The sequence below is a fragment of the Furipterus horrens genome, unplaced genomic scaffold, assembly GCF_987537825.1.
Source record: "Furipterus horrens unplaced genomic scaffold, mFurHor1.1.pri manual_scaffold_9, whole genome shotgun sequence".
Lineage (NCBI taxonomy): Eukaryota > Metazoa > Chordata > Mammalia > Chiroptera > Furipteridae > Furipterus > Furipterus horrens.
Genome location: NW_028327179.1, coordinates 101,612,562 through 101,634,836, shown reverse-complemented (window position 1 = coordinate 101,634,836; position 22,275 = coordinate 101,612,562). Strand labels below are relative to the sequence as shown.

General features: G+C 54.8%; 1 protein-coding gene across 1 annotated transcript in view; it reads right to left on the bottom strand.

The window, feature by feature from the left end:
• The window catches only part of DPP6 (dipeptidyl peptidase like 6), a 352,854-nt gene that overhangs the window by 52,455 nt on the left and 278,124 nt on the right, over window positions 1-22,275 (bottom strand). The window contains exons 8-9 of the mRNA XM_090287723.1: window positions 8,764-8,884; window positions 1,324-1,478 (exon numbers count right to left, since the gene is read on the bottom strand). Coding sequence (XP_090143849.1) covers window positions 1,324-1,478; window positions 8,764-8,884 — 276 coding nt within the window. The remainder of the gene's footprint in view (window positions 1-1,323; window positions 1,479-8,763; window positions 8,885-22,275) is intronic.

The window sequence follows — 22,275 nt, the reverse complement described above, 5'->3', positions numbered from 1 at the left end:
CTGGAGCCCCGGGCCCGTCTGCAGGGCTTCCGTTAGCGATGTGCTGGGCGGCAGTGGAGGAATTCCGTCCAAAGGCAAACCTGTGACCTGGCTTGCCATCTGGTGCTGCTAGAACAGAGAGGGGCAGAGGTGAAGGCTTCTCCACCTGGGCCTCCCTGGACACTGGCCGCTGGACCAGCGGTTAGGGACCGGGGTCTGTGTCCCACCCCAGTCAGCATGGGAGGCCCCAATGCCCAACGGGCAGGTCGCCGGGCTTTGATGGGGTCATGGGGGCCGGCCCATGATGGGGTCCATGTCCCTGTCAGAGGCAGGGACTAGAGCTGGCTCCGCCCTGCAGGACGCAGAGGCAGTGGCTGTGTGGGGCCCGGAGGAGGGTTCTCAGTAGCACCAACTGCCCTGGCGCCCTGGCTGTGACCTCCTGGCCTCCGGACCCGCCAGAAATAAATGGTTGCCGTTCAAGCCGCCACGTATGTTGTCATGTTTGTTAGAGCCGCCCGAGCTGGAGGCACCAGGTGTCCCTTCTCTGCACCCGGCCGGCCTCCCCTGCCCGTTGCTGTCCCTCCTGCCCCTGACTCCCGGCCGGCATGCCTGGGGTGCCATCTGACGCATGGGTAGCGGGAGCGCGGTGCTGCCTGCGGAGGGGGTGTGGGTGCTTCAGGGGCGGCCCCAGGCGCGAAGCGAGTGCTGTCACTCGGGGGGCGCAGGGCCAGGGCGCTCACTGCAGCCGCGTGTGCCCACGGGAGCTGCGCCCCGCCCTTGGACGTCGGCTCTCTCCAGGTGAGCGGGCAGTAGCGGTTTGGGTGTCAGGCCCTGCCCTGGGACACTGTTGCTCTAAGTGGCTCAGAACGAGGTCGGGTGCTGCTCCCTGTCCTCTGCAGGCTCCTGGCCAGCATCATGGTCTGGGAAGCCGTTAGACACACTACGGGCCACACGCAACCGAGCACAAACCAGCCCAGCACAGACCCAGGGGCCAGGGGAGGACAGGGCCCTGCGACCTCCCAGGAGCCAAACCCTGAAGAGGGAAAGAGGAGAGAGTGTCCCAGGCGTGGGCAGTGTGACAGTTTGTCACCCAGAATCCCATGTGGAGGAACTGTGTTTGTTTGGATTCAGATAAAGCTTAGACAAAAAATTAATGGCAGTCCAATAATTTAAAACAAAGTAAACGTGTCCACAAGTTAAACTCAGCCGACGGGGACTGAACGCGACGTGACGTGAAACAAGCACCCGCCTCTGCTGGTGGCACAGCTCCTGACAGGTCTGGGGACGCAGCCCCCCCAATTCCAGACGGCAGGCGGGGCGGCTCGTCCTGCGGTGTCTGCCTACCTTGGGGTAGTGGTAGGACTTCACGGTGGGGTACACGGCACCCGTGTAGGCAGGCAGCTCCATGACAGGCACGCGGGAGTCGTTGATGGTGGCGTAGGCGAGCCTTGTGCCATCCGGAGACCACCAGTGGGCGACGTGGGTTTTCAAAATCTCCTCTAAGAGAAAGCAAAGCAGAGAGACGTGAAGAGTCAGCGCAGGAGCGGACCCCGCAAAGCGCAGGTGCAGCGGCGAGCTGCCAGGGAAGCCCAACCCCGGGACGCTGCGCTTCTGTGGCCCTGAGAGGCCGGTGCCCCATGCCCTGCGTCTGCCCTCCTTCCAGGGGGGCTCAGGAAAGGCCCGGTGCTGACACCAAGCTCAGCACCCTTATACCCAGTCGCTCAGGACCCAGCTGAACAGAGGCTGATTTTCTGAAAAACATTTCTTTTTGGACACAAATTTGAGCAGTAGGAACCTAACAAGGGCTTTCTGAATTGAATCAATATTGTACTGTTGAGGTTATTATTTGAAGATGATCTGAACAACAAATCAATTCACGCTGAAGCAGGGCGCAGCCGGGCCGAGCCACGGGAGCAAGCACGCTGTGCTGGAGGCAGGGTCCAGGAAACTCCAGCTCGGCGTGCAGGAGACACCTGGGGGTTCATGCCTACTGTGTGCCTACGGCGTGTACCCTGTGTGCCTACTGTATGCATACTGTGTGTATTCTGTGTGCCTACTGTGTGCATACTGTGTGTATTCTGTCTCCTGTGTGTATACCATGTGCATACTGTGTGTATCCTATGTGCCTACTGTGTGTATACTGTGTGCGTACTGCATGTATCCCATGTGCCTACTGTGTGCATACTGTGTGTATTCTGTGTGCCTACTGTGTGCGTACTGCATGTATCCCATGTGCCTACTGTGTGTATACTGTGTGCGTACTGCATGTACCCCGTGTGCCTACTGTGTGCATACTGTGTGTATTCTGTGTGCCTACTGTGTGCATACTGTGTGTATTCTGTCTCCTGTGTGTATACCATGTGCATACTGCGTGTATCCTATGTGCCTACTGTGTGTATACTGTGTGCGTATTGCATGTATCCCATGTGCCTACTGTGTGCATACTGCATGTACCTTGTGTGCCTACTGTGTGCATACTGCATGTATCCCATGTGCCTATTGTGTGTATACCATGTGTATACTGTGTGTATCCTGTGTGCCTACTGTGTGCCTCCTTTGTGTATACCATGTGCATACTGCATGTATCCTGTGTGCCTACTGTGTGCATACTGCATGTATCCCGTGTGCCTACTGTGTGTATACCATGTGTATACTGTATGTGTGATGCATATATCCTGTGTCTACTGTGTGTATGCTGTATGCATCCTGTGTATATATCATGTGTATCCTATGTGTATACTACCTGTATCTGGTGCATACATCATGTGTATACTGTGTGCCTACTGCATGTATACTGTGTGCCTACCATGTGTGTCCTGTGTGCCTATGTGCATACTGCATGTATTTTGTGCTTACTGTGTGTATACCACATGTATACTATACATTGACCTTTTATCCATAAGTGAACATAGATCTTCTGGGTACTTAACCAAGGAAACCAAACTGTTCTTTCAGATTACGCTAGATTTGTTGCTTTCGAGAGTTTTACCAGAGATGTCACATTCTGTGTGAGCCGTAAAAATCAATTTGGAACAGTTTGTTGGATTGGCCAAAACACACCTAGAGCCAGCTGTGGCCCACAGCAGCTGACACTGAGGAGCTTCATCTCAGTAAGAACACAACAAGGATGCCAGCCTGCTAAACCAAGCACGCCGTTGTCCGGGGACAGCCAACTGACCTGGAGTCTGCACGATCCTTCCCCACGTGGGAAGGCCACCCTCCCCTCCACACCCCCACTCTTACTAGGGATTTCTGGACCCAAGGTGCCGTGCTGCCGGAGACAGTGGTGAGGCCTAGCTGGGACTGTGCACAGAAGATGAGAGGCTACACATTCCCCAAGTTTCATTTGGAATTTAAGTCCATAATCTGACTCATACTCTACACATTTCTAAGCTTAGTTGCTACTCCCCTATATAATTTTAAGTGGGTCTCAAATCCATTATTTGTTAAACATCTTTAGTAAGTTTAGTTTTGTGTTTAAATAGCAAGTGATTTCTAGTTTCCTAGGAAACTGCGTGGAAATTGGGAGTATAAATAAATAGAGAACATGTCAGAATCTCATACATTTTTTAAACCAAAGATACCATTAATTAACAGTTTGTATATGTAAGTATGACAACATAGCAGATTAAAATAAAATGAGGAAAACACACAAGTGAATGCATTCTGCTAATGACTGAATAGAACTAAACAAACACAAAGTAACTATTTATTTTTTAAACTCTAACTTGCCCAACATTTTGCTATAATTTTATTTGTCTATGAAAGGATTACATGCTAGTAACAGCCTACAAGTATAATAAAATATGTCAAATGTTGACTGTCACTCTTAGCAGAAGTACAAATGCCATACAATAAATTCTATTTTTACTGAGGCATTTATTTGTACAAAGAATGAGTAAATTAATCTACTTTAAAATCGCTAGTTTTTGTAATCAGATTGTATTATTTTTAGCATCTGTTAGTAATGTAGTTATATATAAAGGGTATTATAAACAGTAAAAATATATCATATATTAATCATGTTTATTATATTGAAAGGTTATCAAATGCACGTATGAGAGATGTTTTTCCAGATTACTCAAGCGTTTTTCAGTTTCTTACTTTCTCAAGTTCCCGTTGTTCCTTTCCTCTCTCCTTTCTCGCTTAGCAAGAACCTTGCTAGTTTGTGTTATTTTACCCTTGTGAATTCTGATTCCAAAAAACCTCCGCTGCCTTGCGGCATACCTCTTCAGGGGAAAGGCTAAGGGAGTAAACCCCGACAGAAAATCCGGAGCCGGAGTCCCTAAGGCGGTTTGACGTTGTAGTCGACACCGGCAACTCCTGCGGTGCACCTGAAGCCAAGCTGTATTGACTCCGTCTTTCCCTTGGACCCTTCAGCTGCGAAGAGAGGGGGGGTCTGCTGCATGGGCAACAGCAGACCCTCCATATCACCCCTGCCCAGGCTCTGTAGCTTCAGCTTCACTGGAGAGGACACTCCAGCGTCATCACAAGATGTCGATTCAGCACGGGAGGAGACAGATACCGTGTCACTCCCGAGTCGGACTGCACAGCCATTCTCGGCGGTGCAGATAGACTCTTAAGAAGCTACACCATCGTCTCTCGAGACAGACGGCTGCCGACAACCCGACGACTATATGTGTACTGCATATATCCTATGTGCCTACTGTGCGTATGCTGCACGTGTATATATCACGTGTATCATGTATGCATACTACATGTACCCAGTGTGTATATAATGGGTATCCTGTGTGTCTACTGTGTACATACTGCATGCATTCTGTACGTACTATGTGTATACTCTGTGCCTACTGTGAGTATATTGTATGTATCCTGTGTGTAGCCTACGTGTATATTATGTGTATATCATGCATATACCTTGCCCTGGCTGGTTTAGCTCAGTGGATTGAGCGTCGGCCTGCGAGCTAAGTGTCGCTGGTTCGATCTTCCAGTCAGGGTACATCAGAGAAGGAAAACTCTGACTCCAAAAAACCTCTGCTGCCTTGCGGCATACCTCTTCAGGGGAAAGGCTAAGGGAGTAAACCCCGACAGAAAAGCCGGAGCCGGAGTCCCTAAGGCGGTTTGACGTCGTAGTCAACACCGGCAACTCCTGTGGCGCACCTGAACCCAAGCTGTATCGACTCCGTCTTTCCCTTGGACCCTTCAGCTGCGAAGAGAGGGGGGGTCTGCTGCATGGGCAACAGCAGACCCTCCATATTACCCTGCCCAGGCTCTGTAGCTTCAGCGTCATCACAAGATGTCGATTCAACACGGGAGGAGACAGATACCATGTCACTCCCGAGTCGGACTGCACAGCCATTCTCGGCGGTGCAGATAGACTCTTAAGAAGCTACACCATCGTCTCTCGAGACGGACGGCTGCCGACGACATGCATATACCATGTGTCTACTGTGTGCCTACTGTGTGTATATTGTATACAAACTGTGTGTATCCTTTGTGTATGCCATGTGTCTACTATGTGCATGCTATGTGTATCCTGTGTGTATGCTGTGTATATACTGTGCATAGTGCATGCATCCTATGTGTATCTTGTATATATCCTGTGTATACTGTGTGCCCACTGTGTGTATACCATGTGTATACTGCCATGTATCCTGTGTGTCTACTGTATGTATCCCATGTGTGTATCGTGTATAAACTGTGTGCATCCTGTGTGCATGCCATGTGTATATGGTGTGTCCTCCTATTCATGCCCACACACGGGCTTCCTTGTGCGCAGCTGTGTGGAAAGAGAAGATGCCCAAGGCCCACAGCACTCTTGTTCTTGAAGGAAGGTCACAATTTCATCCATGTGACAGAAAATGAAGCGGCCCCGTTTTCACCAGGACAGAAACAGAAACTGTGATTCCCTTAGGTTTCCACCAGAAACACCCATTACCCGGTTTCTCCGGCGAGTGTCTTGGCCGACTGGAGTTTTAACTACGGCTGGGTTTTCTGGGCTCTGACATCTGTCCCAGGAAGAGCAATTCTACTGTCTTTTCAAAAACAACTCAAGAGAAGGCGCGTCCTAAGCAGAGCAGGTCAGGGAACTGGGGACCAGAGGCCCCCCGTGGTGCCACCCGCCCTGAGTCAAGGGGCCCTGTCTTGTACACGGTCTATACAAGTGTCAACTGATTTCCTCCAGGTTTGTTTCTGTGACAGTGATCGATACAACTCCACAGTCACGCAGCACGAGTCCCATCCTGCTGGTCGTCAGCAGGTGTTTATCACCGTAAACCGGCTCCGCGCACCTGGACACACACGCCAAGTAGGGGACAGAAGTCTGCCTGCAAGGGAACCCCAGGCAGGTCAGGGACGTGGGGGTGCGCGGACACGGGCCTGTGCTCCCTGCACCCTTCCAGCCCCTGCGATCCTGCAGAGCGGGCCCTGGAGGCGGCGTGGCCTCACTGCCCTCGGCGAGGCAAGGTGTGGCTCCTTCCACCCGGGGCCTGCAGGCCAAATCCGCGTGTCTGTGTCCCACCACACACGCCCACCGCTGCTAGCTGTGTCTGCTAGGGGCTGTGGGGGCTGTGGAGACACACGAGCTTGATCTCAGCAACTCTGAGTGGCCAGACGTCACAGACGTGATGATGGCAGCCGACAGGAGGCCGGGTTCTTGTTCGCCCATCGCCTGCTACCCTCCACTTTCTTCCTTTCTGAGGGAGTGCCTGAAAACGAACCTAAGTCACCGACTAGAAGCAGGCAGCCTTCAAAGTTCGTCATCCCTTTCTTAGAGAAGGAACCCAGACTCCCCAGGGCTCCCGAGCGCCGGAGCCCAGAACCTCCCGGGGAAACGGCATTGAGCTGATCAGCCGCCCGTCGGCTGTGACTGATGTAAACCACGCGGGGCGCTGCTATCACTCCCGCACGGTTTCGCGTATGTGCCTCGAAGAGAAATGTCCTTCCCGTGGATTTTTGCTAAAGCGAAAGCTTTACTTGAATTGCAAAGCAACCAGCTTTGTATTTTATTAGGGTGATACCAGAAAGATATTTTAAATCTCCTGCCGACACATTTTGAAAAGAGATTAGTCCCAACGCGTGCTAGGATCTTGCAGCTGGGACTCCGGGGCCCTTTCTCTGTGGGCGTTCGGGGTCTCTGGCACTTGGGGTTGCCACTCACAGGACAGTGTGGCCACGGTGGACGTCGGGCAGTGTCCCCTTCATTCCACGGATCCAGTGACACCTTCACGAGGGGCCAAGGGCTATGTGACAATGCATTCCCAAGGTCGCGTCTCCCGGAGACCAGAAGGCAGCTCTGGAACCAGCACCCTGGGCATGCTGAGCCGCAGCGGCCACGTCCGGATAAACCCGGGGCTCCTGGGGGCCACCCCCAGAGGACAGCCCCAGAGGGGCCAGCATGTCTGCGGGGGGACACGCCCCGCAGAAGTCAGGACAGGCGGCCTCAGGAAGGGGACTGACGTGGGGTGAGCCGATGGGAAAGGGGCTTGGGGAACTTTCTGGGGTGACGGCTGTCCTGTGCCTGATGGGCTCTGCAGCGCCCACGTTCGCCGCTGTCCTGTGATTGTGTCCTTGCAGCTGTGCCATCTGTCACATGCCACTCGCCTCCCGACGATTAAAAAATTCGGGGCCTCGTCAGAGGACTTCCTGCCTGAGCGTCTGGCGGCATTCCGATGGGAAGCCGTGCCCAGCGCCACAGGAAGTGCCCGCGGGACGCACAGCGCAGGGAGGACGGGCTTTGTCTGGGTTTGCCGACGCCAGAGTGTCGCCCCTGGCCGCCCGTGGCCCTGGCTGGCTGGGTGACCCTATGACCTCAGGGGGGGCCGGCTGAGGGTGTGTGAGCCGTGCCCCAGCCTGGTGCCAGGGAGCTCACATCGGGGTCTCTGGAAAGGGAAAAGTCCTGGACTTGGGCAATGCTGGTCCCTGAGACACGTCCCTTAACCTCACGTGGGCGCGGGCAGACGGCCTGACCTCACTGCCACCACGTGTCGGCGACGGTAGTCTCGCAGAACGTTGTCACGAGGCGGGATGGACCGAAGGCCGGCCTCCCCCCAGAACCCGCGCTGAAGCCTAAAGCCCCGTGGGGACGGTGTCTGGAGGGGGGACGGGGGCGCCTGGCGGGGGCACCGCCACCAGGACGTCTCTCTCCACCGTGGGAGGACACAGACTGCGGGCCGGGAGGAGGGCGCTCCCCAGACACCTGCTCTCGGACCAGCGGCCGGCCTGCGATGCTGCGTTACCAACACCCTGGGGCGGGGGTTAGATGAGGGACGAGCCACACCGTGCTCGGCCGGGTGTGACGGTGACCGTCCCGCCAGCGCGGAGGCGGAGTGGAAACGTTAACAGAGAGCCTCGCTTGGGTGTCCGGCTATTTAACGATGCCCCCAGCCGGGCCACCTGGTGCTGAGGATGGGAATGCCCAGCAAGGCCAGGACCAGGGACAGCGACTCGCTGACCGGGCTTCGCTTTAACCTGCCATTTCTTTTCCAATCCTCCCACCTCAAGGCAGAACAAGGCACTCTGCCTACTGGCGTGGGAGTCCCCAAGCTCTGCGCACGCTGGTGTCCCCAGGAGTCCCCTCCTGCCCCGGAGCCGACGGCCTGGCCCTGCACAGCTCCGCACACCCGGCTCCCGGTGCGGCTCCGCGCTCCTGACGGCCTGATGCTGCCGAAGCGCCAACGGCATCTTTTTAATGTCGCAGAACCTCGGGAGGCTGGCGTTCCGTTTACACTCAGAGTGAAAGGAGAAGACAACCACCGCCATCAGAAACCCAGCAGGAGCAGCGGCGACCCCACGACCCCGCCCCCCGGCCCCTGGCGCCCTCACCTTCGTACAGCCAGTCGCTGAGCCCGTTGTGAACGACGCCCTCCTTCCCGGTGGAGACCACGCGGATGGCCTGCTTCCCGACGTGGGCGCAGTAGTAGATGTTGTTTTCAAAGATGAATATCTAATTGGGGGAGAGAAGACACGCGGTGTTAGCCGGGAAAGCGGCCACCCGCAGGGCGCTCTTAGAGGTCCCAAGCCAGCGACGTGGTTTGCGTCTCCCTGGGGCACGTATTTGACAGGACAGAGGTCGTCTCAGGGCCTGGTGGGCTCCCCCTCAGTAGGCAGGACCTATGGGTCAGGTTGTCGCAGCCTCGAACGCCACATGAAGTTCAACATCGTTCACCCCACGTCACCACTGACCACGTCCAGACGATTCTGAGACCTCCGACATCAAAGCGCATTGACTATTTCAGCAATCCTATTTAGTCTTAGTGATGAAGGTTGGTGGGCTGGGAAACCGGAAATCTGAGATTTACTCCTTTAATATCACGAACATTTACTTAGTGGCACCTACTCTGGGCTCCATGACAAATGAGGTGAGACGTGTAACATGCCTTCATTCCACTTACAGAAAAGACACACGGACAGAACACGTTCCCACGGGGACGGGTGGGGCTCTGGGAACACGCAGCGGGTCTCCCCGACTTAGGCCAAGGGGTTCCCCAGAGAGAGACTGAGAAAGAACGGACTTATTGTGCAAAAACAGACGTGACCCAAAATGTATCACCTGCACCATTTCAGAGCACACGGTTCCCCTCGGCCACCACCACTTCCATCTCCAGACCTTGTCCCCATCCCCAAAGGCACCCCTGTCCCCGGGAAACACTCCCTCCCCTCCCCACCTCTGTGCCTCCCCGGCTCCTGGCAACCTGCTGCCACTCTGCCACCCCTACGAATGTGACAACCCCAGGGACGTCCTGTGAGTGGAATCACACAGCTCTCCCCTTCCGGGGTGGGCTTCTTTCATTTCACATCCTCAAGGCGCCCCCAAGTTGCTGTGGGCGTCAGGGTTCCGAGAAAGTGATTTTTATGCTGGGAGCTGAGTGAGGGGCGGAGGGGAGAGGGGCTGGGAAGCTAGATCCCACGGAAGAGACCGCTGGACGGCGGGGCAGGGGCAGGGCTCTCCGGGTGGGACAGTAGGAAGCCCGCGCCAGAGGCTTGGGAAGGGGCGCAGTCGCGTGAGACGTGAGTCTTCAGAAAGAAGACCGTGGAGGGGGGCTGGCAGGAGTCAGTCCCCGTCATCCGACGTCAGAGCTCAACCACCGGCCAGGAGAGCAGGCAGCTCACTGCCCGTGGTGAGTGAGAGCCTATGGCATTTGTCTTTCACCACCCGCCCCATTTCACTGAGCATAACAGTCTCTGCTCCGTCCACGGTGTCGCCGAAGGGAAGAGGTCCTTCCTTTTCATGGCTGCGTAGTACTCCATTGCGCGAGTGTCCCATGGCTGTTTTATCTGCTGACCCACTGATGGGCACTTGGGCCACTTCCAAATCCTGGCGATTGTAAATAACGTGGCAGTGAACGTAGATGTGCATGTATCCTCTCGAATTAGTGTTTTGGCTTTCTTCAGAGAGGTTCCCGGAAGTGGAATCTCTGGGTCATAAGGCAGATCCGTTTTTAATTTATTGAGGACACTCCATCCTGGTTCCCACGGCCGCTGCCCCTGTCTGCATTCCCACCCAGTGCACGAGGGGTCCCTTTTCTCCACATCCTGAGCGGGGGGTGGTTTTGCACAGCCCAGGAAAGGGTGGGGATATTGACATTTTTTAATTGAAGATGCAGAGAAGGCAGGGTCCCCAGATCATTCTGTCGGCAGGATGGCTCGGAAAGGACTTCCAGGTACCAGTTTCTGCGCGGGCCTCCGGGAGTGGGAAGTGTTTCCTTCAGCCAGGGACGAGCTGGAAACCTTCCGGACGCGAGGACGCCTCCTGATTTAATTTCAGCAGCTGTCCTTCCGCGTTTGCCTCAGGGCGAGACGGATTATAGAACTTGAACTTCTGTTACGCGTCCTAAGCCTATAATAAATTTTTTATTCCAATGAGGTGGCCGCAATTAATAAAACGAGCAAGTGAAGCTCACTAGGACAGACGTGAGACCCTTGGCTTTATCTTCAGTGGACGGAGACGCAAAGCAGAGCGTCGTAAGGACTGTGTTTGCTCTGAAGCTGCCCTACGTTTCCCTTCACGTTCAGTGGAGAGAGCTGAACAGAAGATGCTGGAAGCTACTGAGTGTCTCCTGTAGTTGCACGCACCAAGCACTGGAGGGCGGAAATCCCGGGGAGCGGGGCCCTGGCCAGGCCCGGCATGGGGCGAGCGGCTGGTTGCTGCGCTTTTTATCCGGTCCCTGCAGGAGCCCTCCGCCTGCCCAGGTGTGGCAGGTGCCCTCTGGGTCACTCCAGACACCGCCCCGTCCCTTGTCCCCGCAGCCTAGAGTTGTGAGGACAGCGGCTCCTCCCCTGCCCTGAACTTCGTGTTACTGAGTGTATTGGGGTGACATGGGTTAATAACATTATACAGGCTTCAGGGGTACAATTCTACAACACATCACCTGTATGTGGTATTGTGTGTTCCCCGTCCCACGTCAGGTCTCCTTCCATCACCACGTACCCCTCCTGCCTGCTCCCACCCCCTTTCCCCCCGATAATCACCACACTGTTGTCTGTGTCTGAGTTTTGTTTCTTTCTTTGCTTGATCCCTTCACCTTTGTCACGTGGTCCCCCCCCCCTTGACAGCTGCCTGCCACACCTGCTTTGACACTGCAGCGAACCGAGCCTCAGGGACTCCGAAGAAGGCTCTTCCTGAGGCGGCGGGAAAGTCTGGCTCTCCTCTGACCCCCAGCAGCAGTTTTGGGGCATCTTGTATGTGGTCCAAGCAGGAAGGGCATGGCCGCCCCTGCAAGGCAGACTTGTTGCCAGCACACAGGGGCTCCTGCGTGGATCCCCTGAGCCAGGCCAGGTGTCTGAGGGGTCACAGAGGCTCCTGCGTGGATCCCCTGAGTCACACCAGGTATTGAGGGGTCATAGTATTCTATCTGAGGGTTTATTAAAGCCAGAAACACCCTTCCCGGACAAGGCCAGCTCGTCCCTCCCTGACGCTTTGCCTGTGATGTTCAGGGTGACGGGTCTTAGACTCTGTCCGTCTCCAAGGTGACAGGATAAACAGTCACCTTTTCTCTGGCCACCAGGGGCTCATTAGTGGTCTGTGAATTATTCCGGGTCTTTGAAGCTTCCATTTCCTCTGGCTTTTTATCTCCGGAGCTGCTCATTAGCACCTCCCCAGGGGGTGAACGGGGACTTACAGAGAGTCCAGCTCAGAGGTCTGTGACCTTTGGCATTTGTGTCCTGGGACCTTGGCTGGCTGCAGGCCAGACGGTGAAGCTCCCAGGTTATTCCCACTCCCCTCTCAGTGGTCTGTCCTTCTCTATTATTTACAAGACAGTACAAGATGAGAGGATCCAGAATAAAACCAGGTAATTCACCAGAAAGATACCAAGGGTATTAACTCATGGAGAATAATAGATGTCCTATTAAATACATGTTAATTTAATCAACCAGGGGATGTAATTACATTTATGCTGATTTAAGTAACTATGCAATTGAATTATATCAGCAAAAAAATTTTTTAATCATACCATTAGAAATATATTTTTTTCACTGACTAGGCCTGGTGCCGGGGAGGAAGCCATAAGAATGGGTGGTTAAGGACGGACAACTATTTGTACACGTGTATCGAGAACCTTGAAGAAGGGTTCAAATTTTTTGACTCAGTAATTCCACATCAGGAACACGTTAGGGCCACAGGTGCAGCAGTGTAGTCTGGAGGTCCAACGGGAAAATGGTTAGATTTTTGTAAATCCAGCCAACAAAATACTACGTAACCATTAAAAAAGTGTGCGTGACCAGACTTTAACTGCACACAATGCTAATTGTGCCCTAGGAAGCCAGCAGGGGGCCACGAGACTAATCATTGTGACTATGAAGAAGGGCATCCTAGAACGTTGGTAGGAATTGTCTGTACGTACTGGGTTTTCCCTTCCTATTTTCTGTATGTTTTTACTTTCTATGTTCTGTATTATTTTTACAATAGAAAAATCAATAAAAAAATAAAAATAAATTGAGCATTTAAATATCTGGCACCTGAATTGGGAATTGGGGGTAAAATACGGAACGTGCCACCGTCCCACCTGGAGGGACACCGTGGGTCACGGGAGGGGGCCTGGAAGCCAGTGTGCACCACACAGGACAGGTGCCCTCGAGCCACGGGCGCCTCTGCAGAAGGTGAGGGTCCTACCCTGGGAGTCACAGAGGGGCGTCCTACTTGGACATGTCCCCTTCCACAGTGACTTTGTCATCTCGTCATTATTGCCTCTGTCTGAAAATGCGTCCCTAGGTCAGGGGATAACTCCTCTTCAAAGCAACAACCCATAGTTCCCAGACGTGGAGAAGACGCGGGAGCACCCAGCCCTGGGGCGCTGAGGGGTGCTCAACAGTGAAGGCCCCCCTGAGTCCAGGTCGCCTCTGCCAGAGCAGCCCCCGGCTCCCCACCACCCCCAGTGGGAGGAAGTCTGGGGACGCGGATCCCGTCCTCTGCCCCAGGGCTGGGAGTGGGGGACCAGACTGGAAGTGAGGGTGCCTCCGTGGGCAGCCGTTCCCTCCACGTGGCACTGGGGTGTGGAGTCAGCTGGGGACACGGTGTGGCCCTGCCCTCAGGGACAGCCTTGGCTGAGGGCAGGGGGAAAACATCAGCCACTTCTGGTCGCCTGTCCTGATGTGCTGGGTCACTTCCACCTCCCGAGGGAGGCGGCTTTGGGCTCAGCAGCCTTGGGCAGCCTGCAGGGCGCCCCCAGACCGACTCCCTCGTCCATCAGAGGACCGAGGGCGGCCTGCGCGACGCACCTGGGAAGAGCCCCGGTTCCCGGCGGACGAGCATTGCCCAGTCACTTCCCTTCTGTCCCTGAATCTTGTACCCGGAGCCGTCCGGGAGCCACCAACTCCAGCGCCCACTCCGTGAGACTCAGTCATGAAGAGCACCCGGAACCTTCTAGAACGCGGTAGCCCGCTTTCTCTGCAGGCCCGAGGGTGGCACCCTGCTGTGTCTGAGGTGCAACCAGAGCCGCTCTGCCTGGCCCCATGGCACACAATACAGACACCCCCATGCGCGCCTCGCGCCTGTGTACACGTGCACCTGCCACAGAGTGGGGTCCCCAGAGTTCCCCAGAGCCTGTGGTTTGGGAATGGGGGAGGGGACTCAGTAAAGCACAACTTTCAAGATGCCTTTGCGTATCTACGGCTGGTGGCAAGGGTCTTAGTTGTGCAAATGGCTTTGGTTCTTCCAAGGCCCCAAGGAGACAGGAGGGGCTCTGACCCTAGAACGGTGAGGAAAGAGCACACGGGGCCTGCGCAGGGTTCTGTGCATGGTCAGAACCTGTCCCCCTGCCCACTGCACCGCAGGCCGTGGTCAGGGGTTTAAAAATAAGGTGGCGGCCATTTGCAGGGGGAGAACCATGCAGCGTTGAAAGGGCAGAGGGAGAACTATGCGTGATCCATGCAACACGGCACACGGTCTCCGGGACCGTTACACGGAGGCTGAGGACATCGTGCCCCAGACCCTGAAGCGACAGCTGGCAGACAAGGTGTGGGGAACTCCGGGCTTGGTTTTGACTTACGGCCTTTTGGGGAGCCGGGGAAGTGCTGGGTCCCGTGGGAGAGCGGGGCCCCGAGCAGGAGCTGGAATGGTGTAAAGAAAGACCCGTTTTCCTCACCAGAGCTTGCCGGGTCTTCTGCCGAAGCGCCACGCGGACAAGCCCCCTTTTGCTTGGTGACACACCTGTGAGGATGACCCCTGGGAGGGCGTCCTAGAGGGGCCCCTCTGTCTTTTCGGCTCAGGATGAGCCAGAACCTTCCAGAACCTTCTTCATCCATAGGGATCACATGCCAGGGAGCTCTGTACCTGGAGCTGAGGGAGCAGGCGTGGCCAGGAGGCGCCTAGTTACCCGATGTCACAGGTCAGGTTTTTGCATGGAGGGACAGACATCTCTTAAAGACAGGAGTGGCGGTCCCTGCTTTGGGAGCGTGGCTTGTTGGCCCCAGCGGCCCGGCTGTACTCTGTGAGCCGCAGGGGCCAGGGACCCCCGCCCCCATCTGGCCGCTGGCTGGGCTCAGTGAGGACGCCTTTCAGTTCCTCAGGGAGCCGGTGATGAAGCAGTTTAATATGCAGCCAGACCTTCTGCTGCGCTTGGTAATTAGCGCTTCTGAAAGATCAGTGCCCTCCAAAATGTTAGCAAAATAAAAATGTTAATTAAGAAGGCAAAATCTCAAACTCCTTATCAGGAGACTCTCAGCTGCCCAAGGTCTCCCAGGGCCACGGAAATGTGACCTGGAGAGACAGGAGGACCCACTTCAGGGAGGGTGGTCCTTGGGGGCCGCTGGGCACTCCCTGCTGTCCTGGAAACCAGCAGGGGTCCCAAAGAGCTCTACCACAATTCGCATTCAGTTTAGGAGCTGTGGCCTTACAAAAGTCCTCTTCGGAGCCAAATTGCCACCCCGAATCCTTAAAGGAGACCCCCTGAGAGGCAGAAGGTGACCCTGAGTAGAAAAACAAAGGAGAGAGTTCTTGAATGAAAGTACCGCCCACCGGAGAAAAGGAGAAAAGGAGGTGAGCTTTCAGCGCCCCAAACCCTGAATCCACAAGGCAAGTGGGTCTCCTTAGAATCTGCACCTTCTCCTGAAATCCCGGGAATCACAGTCGGAAAACCCACATTCTCAAAGCCCCAAAGCACCCTGGCGCTTCTCCACCCCCGACTGTTACTCGGTGTTTTCTGCACAGGGGACAAAACCCACAGGACAGGGGAGGCAGACGGAGGAGGGGGGACAGCGCGGGGGTCCCCAAACCTGGGCGTGACGGAGCAGCCATTATTTCTCAAGCAGTCCCTACCACATGATGTAGTTCTGTCTATTTCCCCGGATTCTCCCCATAACCATGCAGAACAGGCCTCCTAGTCACCCCGTGTTATGGATGGGGGTACTGACTCAGAGGGTCCAAGGTCAGAACAGCTAACAGGGCTGTCTGGCTCCAAGGTCTGTGTTTTCCCCTTTTGTAATTTTTCTCCCCATGTGAGCAAAACGTATGATCTCTTGGCCCGGACTCAAGATATTATTAGATTTCTGCTCCCGCACCCGTGGCCGAGGACGGGAACCAACACTTACGCAGCAGGAAGGCGGCCGCCTCAGGGCTGCTTCAGAGTCCTTCGCAGTGACCCTGAGGCCTCCCGGCCACTTGCAGAGGGGAAACTGAGGCTCAGGCCTCATTGAAGTGTGCAGTCCACCCACAACCACCTGCAGGACGGGCCGCAGGACTGGAGAACCACTGCTCCTTTAACTTACTTTATTAAAACAACAACCCCAAACAGCTCCCTTTGGCCCTGGCTGGTGGCTCAGGTGGTTGGAGCGCCGTCCCGTGCACCTAAAGGTTACGGGTTCATTTCCCTGTCAGTGTGCATGCGAGGCAACCGCTCGATGTTTCTCTCTCTCTCCCCCTCCCTCCCCGCTCTTCCTCTGTCTCTAAAATCAATAAAGAGATCCTTGGGTTAAGGATACTTTTTAAAAAAAGATTCGCCTTTTATGTAAACAAGTGTGACGTATAAGAGAAATTTTCGTTGCTAGTACAAACGGAACCCCAGCGGTCTCAGCGCAGAAAGGGGGGAAGGCACCCCGTGAGCAACACCCCAACAAACAGGATCAGGAACCCCGCCCAGGTCTGCTGAGCTTCCTGGCCCCAGCCTCCTGGCCCCAGCCTGTCCCTCTCTCTCTTTGTTAAGGAGGGACCGGAGCAGGGTTGGGGGCTGTCAGACTTCCTTCTGGTCTGTGAGCCAGCGTTTGCAGGACGAGTGAACACGGAGCCAATTCCCCACTGTGAACTTCAGCCCCTCTCCGGACGCAGCACCTACCCGCGCGCAGACCACCCACTGTCTCTCTCACTACTTTCGCGTCGCTCTAGTACATCGATAGGCTTTGGAAACACGCGCCACCGTTCCATTTGCAGCATTCTGTGTTTAGTGGCGGCAGCCAGCTGCACTCTTTGTCCTGCACGGGAAGCGGGTTACGTGAGGCAGGCGGCCGGCATACAGAGGGTGTTCAAATACCGCTGAGTGAGTCGGGCTGATGACCGTCCTTGTGACGGGGGAGGGATCCGAGGGAACGGAGCCAGGGTTTTCCTCGGTCCTCAAGACTTGCACGTTTTGCAAGTCAGGTTAAAAGGAGTCTCCAGGCAGACACCAGGAAGAAATGACCGCAGGGCTTTCTGTAGGGTGACAGGGAAGGAAGACCAGCAGGCCCTCCGGAGGGGCAGGGTCCCAGCTGCAGGTGACTAGTCCCAGCTGGAAGGACCATTTCCCCTTCCCAGCAGTTGGGGTGACTCTTTGTGGAGGTCACAATAATGCTCTGATCCCGGGGACACCCTTCACCCTTTTTTTTCTAGTCATGGTGGGAAACAGCTCCTGAGAGTCAGGGTGAGAAGCTGTGGTGTCTACGCGCCAAGTTGCATGCGTTTCCCCGAGGGGAGGTGGCGCGTGTCTGTTTATGGATTTATTATCGGTGCCCTTCCTGGTGGAAGGCTGTCTAAAGGCAGCCCAACAAACCTACGGAGGGCTCCTTCTGGAGAAAAAGTCTAGGTGCATGAGACAAAAACATCAATGTGTTGCTTCCCATATGCACCTAGACCGGGGGTTGAGCCTGCAACCTAGGTACGTGCCCTGACCAGGAATCGAACCCACAACCTTTTGATGCACACAGGATGATGCTCCAACCCACAGAGCCACCCGGCCAGGGCTCAGATGTTTGTTTTGATGCAGATCTGAATACAATGACTATGGCAGATTCTAGACTGCCTGGATGACTATCTAATAACTGAGCCTGGTCACCTAATTTTAGCTCCTGAGTTGATGCTGACAAGCGCCTTGGTGCCCCGTGGACCCACACAGGTGTCTGAGGGCCAGTGAGACAAGAAAGTGAGTTTGATAACGGAAATAACGCTCTCCTGCCAGGCACAGTGACAACCATATCAGGCTGCGCTATCGCAAAGGCGGTTTCTGCGCAGGTCCAAGAACGAGGCATCATGGGAAACGGAGTCAGTGCCACAGCCCAGGTGACAGCATCATCAGCGCCCTTGTCAAGATTCGAGGGCCATAGCCGTGGTGCAGCCCAGCACCGCAAGGGCGTGACTGCTTTCAAACTGGTGGGTTTCGTAGAATCGTTGAAGTTAATTATATTTGGCTTAATGAATCACATTACACCGAGCTCTGAGTTTGTTGTTATTTAGGTGCCATTTTAATAAAGTGACTTAAGTCAAATTCAATAATGTAATTTGCCACATTAGTAGATCAATCTTACTCATGCACAGAGATGCAAAAGTCCTCGAAAACATTAGTTTTTTAAATGTAGCCACATGTACGCAGATAAAGCGAATACTGCATCAAAACCAACCAGCTGGCCGTGGTGGTGCCACGGTGTCCTACGGATCGATGTCGGATGCCGCCCAGACACATCAGAGGAGAGAAGCTCCCTGATCGTGTCCATAGAGGCAGAAAACCCCCGGGAGCTGGAACCCGTTCAATCTAAAAGGAACGGGAACAGAAACCATGAGAGCAGCGGCCGAGCAAACCCGAGGGACAAACTAGAGCTGGGGAGGGCGTCCAGCCTTCCCTAACGGGCGGGACTTGAGGACGGGACTCCGCCAGGACCCGCCTGCTCAGCTCAGCAAGCACTGGGTGCCTGCGACGGGGACAAAGCAGCAGAGGGCACACAGCAAAGAAGGGAGAAACCACGTTGTCATCATTTGGGGAGGGTACAACTGTCCAAATGCAACTCTATTTCCCAGCAAATATATATTAGAAAAATCACCTCTTAAAAAATAAAACAGATAAGACAGTCCCCAAATTACCCAATGCTAGGGATAAATTTAAATGAAACGTTTGTAAGAAATTTATAGAGAAAATTATAAAACTTTAGCGAAATACCTTTTGTTTAAAAAAAGTAGATAATTTACATATTGAAAATGTCAGTAGCTGACACTTATAAATTTTCACTCAACTGCTGTATAAATTTGATGCAATTACAACTACTCCTCCAAAAGGGCTTTTAAAAGAATGGAACAAAGGGGAAAAGAAATTGGGACAACTGTAACAGCATAATCAATAAAGTATATTAAAAAAATAAAAATAAAAGGACGGAACAAATCTGTTCTAAACTCTATGCATGTGTGTCTGCACGTTCATGCATGTGTGTGCAAAGTCCCAAAGACAGCCACGACATTCCTTAAGGACATGGCTGGAGATGAGCTGTACCCACGTACACACCTAGAACAAGACAGGATACTATCTGTCACGCCTATTATGAAGCTCTTGTCATTAAGAATGTGTGTTTCTGTTTCACCGACAAAGGACCTATAACACAGGGCCCGAAACCAGACCCACCCACGCAGGAAAGTTCAGTGACAAAGCCGGCCCTGGAGACCCATCGGGAAGAAAAGGGGACTTCCCCATAAATGCTCTGGGGCAATGGGTCAGTCCTATGAGAAAATATTGCAAGTACGCACCACGCCGTACCCATGAGCCAGCTTCAGGTGGGTGAAAGACACAAGCGTGAAGCGTGAAATCACAAGTGGTAGAGGGGAGTGTAAGAGAGTAATATCTTCATGTTCTCAGGGCAGGGAGGGATTTCCGTAAGAAGCCATACACAGTGCAGACCAGAGATGCAGCCACTTGATTTCACTGAAATGACCACCTTCTCCTACCCGAGCATGTCACGGTGACGGGGAAAAGACAAGCTATGAAGTCAGACAGCACAGTGGCAATAACGGAACGCACAAACAGTTACTCAAACTATACGGGAAAACGGCATACGTCGAAAAGAGACCACCCTAAAGAAAAGCGGGTACAAGGCGTGAAGGGGCGTTTTGCAGAAGATGGAACAGCAATGGGAACTATATTTGCGAGAGAGACACTTCCGATTCATGCGCATTAAAGCCCCCGCAAGGGCGGCCGAGCGGCACCAGGGGCGTGAGCAGGACGGCGCGGAGCCGCACCCTCGGCGGAGCTCACAGCTACCCGCAGCCCTGGCCGGGTGGCTCCGTGGGCTGGAGGGGGCGTCGTCCGGTGCGCCAGAAGGTGGGGGCCTCGATCCCCGGCTGGGGCGCGTCCGGGCACCAACCGATCAACGTTTCTCGCATCGCTATTTCTCTGCATCTGTCTCTAAAATCAGTAAATATGTCCCCGGGTGAGGACGGGAAAAAATAACTCAGTACAGCCCAGGAGCACGTCCGCACACAGGACGCGGCACGGACGGTGTCACAGCCGCAGCCGCGTGATCGGCTGCCACCCAGTCACGGCTACGGCGCAGCCATATCCGCAATCGTCACAGTCGGGGCTGGGGGTGAGGCCCAGCGACAGGAGGTGCGCGACCCACGGTCACAGTCACGTCCAGTTATAAACAAGGACCACGTGTTATTTGGGGATTCGCAGACGCGCGGAATGGCTGGGTTTGAGGAGCAGAGCAGACCAGACGGGGGAGGAAAGCTCAGAACAGCCGTGGAGGTGCCACGCGTGCTGGGGGCGGGCATGGTGTGCTGGGGGCGTGGCCTGGGGGCGGGCGTGTTGTGCTGGGGGCGTGGCTTGGGGGCGGGCGTGGTGTGCTGGGGCGTGGCCTCAGTGGGCACGGCGTTAGTGGGTGGGCTGTGGGGGCGTGGCCTCGGTGGGCGTGACCAGGTTGCTGTGGGCGGGGCCCAGGTGGGCGGGGCTAGGAGGGCGGGGCTAGGCAGCACCTTGGCTGCGTTCTATGGCGCATGCACACCTCACAGAGGTTCTTCAGTCTTCGTAAAGCATTTCCTTAGTGATAAGATTAGGGTGTTACAAAATCCGTACACGTTATCCCAGGAGTTCAGATCCTACCATGTCCGTCGGAAACAAAGGACAGTTAAATGGAGGAAACCGAAAGAAATGTTCAGATGCTTAGGCCTCGCCCTGGGGAAGCGGGGGAGGGGCCGCTCGGAATCTCCTTCGTTCAGTCCTTCCCTGAAGGGGCGCAGCTGCTCACCGAACGGGCGTCAGCCATGCGGGACTCCTGCCCCGTCTGCCCTGGGCGGAGCATGTTAATCCGATCGGGGTTTACGGACGGTTCCCTTAGGGAACCTGCGGAGAATTCGGACGGAGATGTCACCGTTCGGCCAGCGTTTCCGCTCCTTTTAGGAGCTCGGAGGGAGAAAGGCGAGGGAGTCAGACCGATCACACCAGGGCTGCTTCCTGATACAGTTCCTAAATATCGCAAGAATAAAAAAAAAGAAGGTTCTTACGGGTGGCCTTGGTTACGCACGCCATTATTCAAAGTACTAACGGCACGTTACATGCGCAGGGCATCTTTCCGCAGACATGAGCTCATCCGGTTTTGAGATACGTCCTCCCGCGTTTCCGCGGCGGGCGCTGCGCCCAGGCCCACAGCGCGGCAGGGAGGCGGCCGTGGGCTCTGACTGCCGCGCTAGCACCCGCTCTCGGGTGAATCGCTTCCATCTTCCGAACTCTCGGCTTCTCACGGCTGAATGGAGACGCGGAGAACAGAGAGGGGGGAACGCGGAATGCCTGGCGCGCGGATTGGCGCGGGGCGAGCGCCCAGAATAAAGGGCTGGTTTGTTGTGAGTTAGGACGTCCCAACTGACGGCCACCCAGGGCCGTCTCGCGGTCTGAACTCCAGCGCCTGGCAGTTCAGGCTGTCTTTTCATTTTTTATAGGTTCGATGGGAGAAACTCACGCAAGAATGATTAATATTGCATACGATATGTATCAGTGTGGGCAGTGTGCCCTCACCCGGGGCTGCAAGAGAGAGAAGATAAACAACTTCGTAACATGTTAATATATATTTTTAAATCCTCCCCCAAGGATATGTCGGTTGATTTGAGAGACAGAGACATCAGTGTGAGAGAGAAACACTGATCGGTTGCCTCCTGTACATGCCTGGACCAGGTATTGAACCCACAACTCAGGCATGTGCCCTGACCAGGAATAGAACCCACAACCTTTTGGCGTACAGGACGACGCTCCAACTGAGCCACTGGGCACAACCTGGCCTTGACTTTGTCTCCAACTGCCGGCCAGGACCAGTGTAAACCGGAGCACTCCGGTACCAGCCCAGTCGCGCCCATGGACCTAACAGGGTGCATCTGCCTTTGGGAAGCAACAGTTCCACCGGAGATGTTCCAGCGACCAGCGATTTTGCATGTCACACAGTCCTTCGGTACAGGCCTGGCGATGAAAATCACAATGTCACAGCCTCTTTGTTGTGCGGAGTGGCATTGTGAGCACGAGGCTTTGAAGTTAATTAAAGAGGCCGCCTGACCCTGTCCTGCCGGCTCCACTCTGGCTGCACCTGCAGGTTTACAACCCACGGTCACCAGGAGCCAGTGCGGCTGAGTCGGGCGCCTTGTTAGTGTGAACGCGCACCTGCAGCCCTGGACCCCTTCTCTCTAGACAC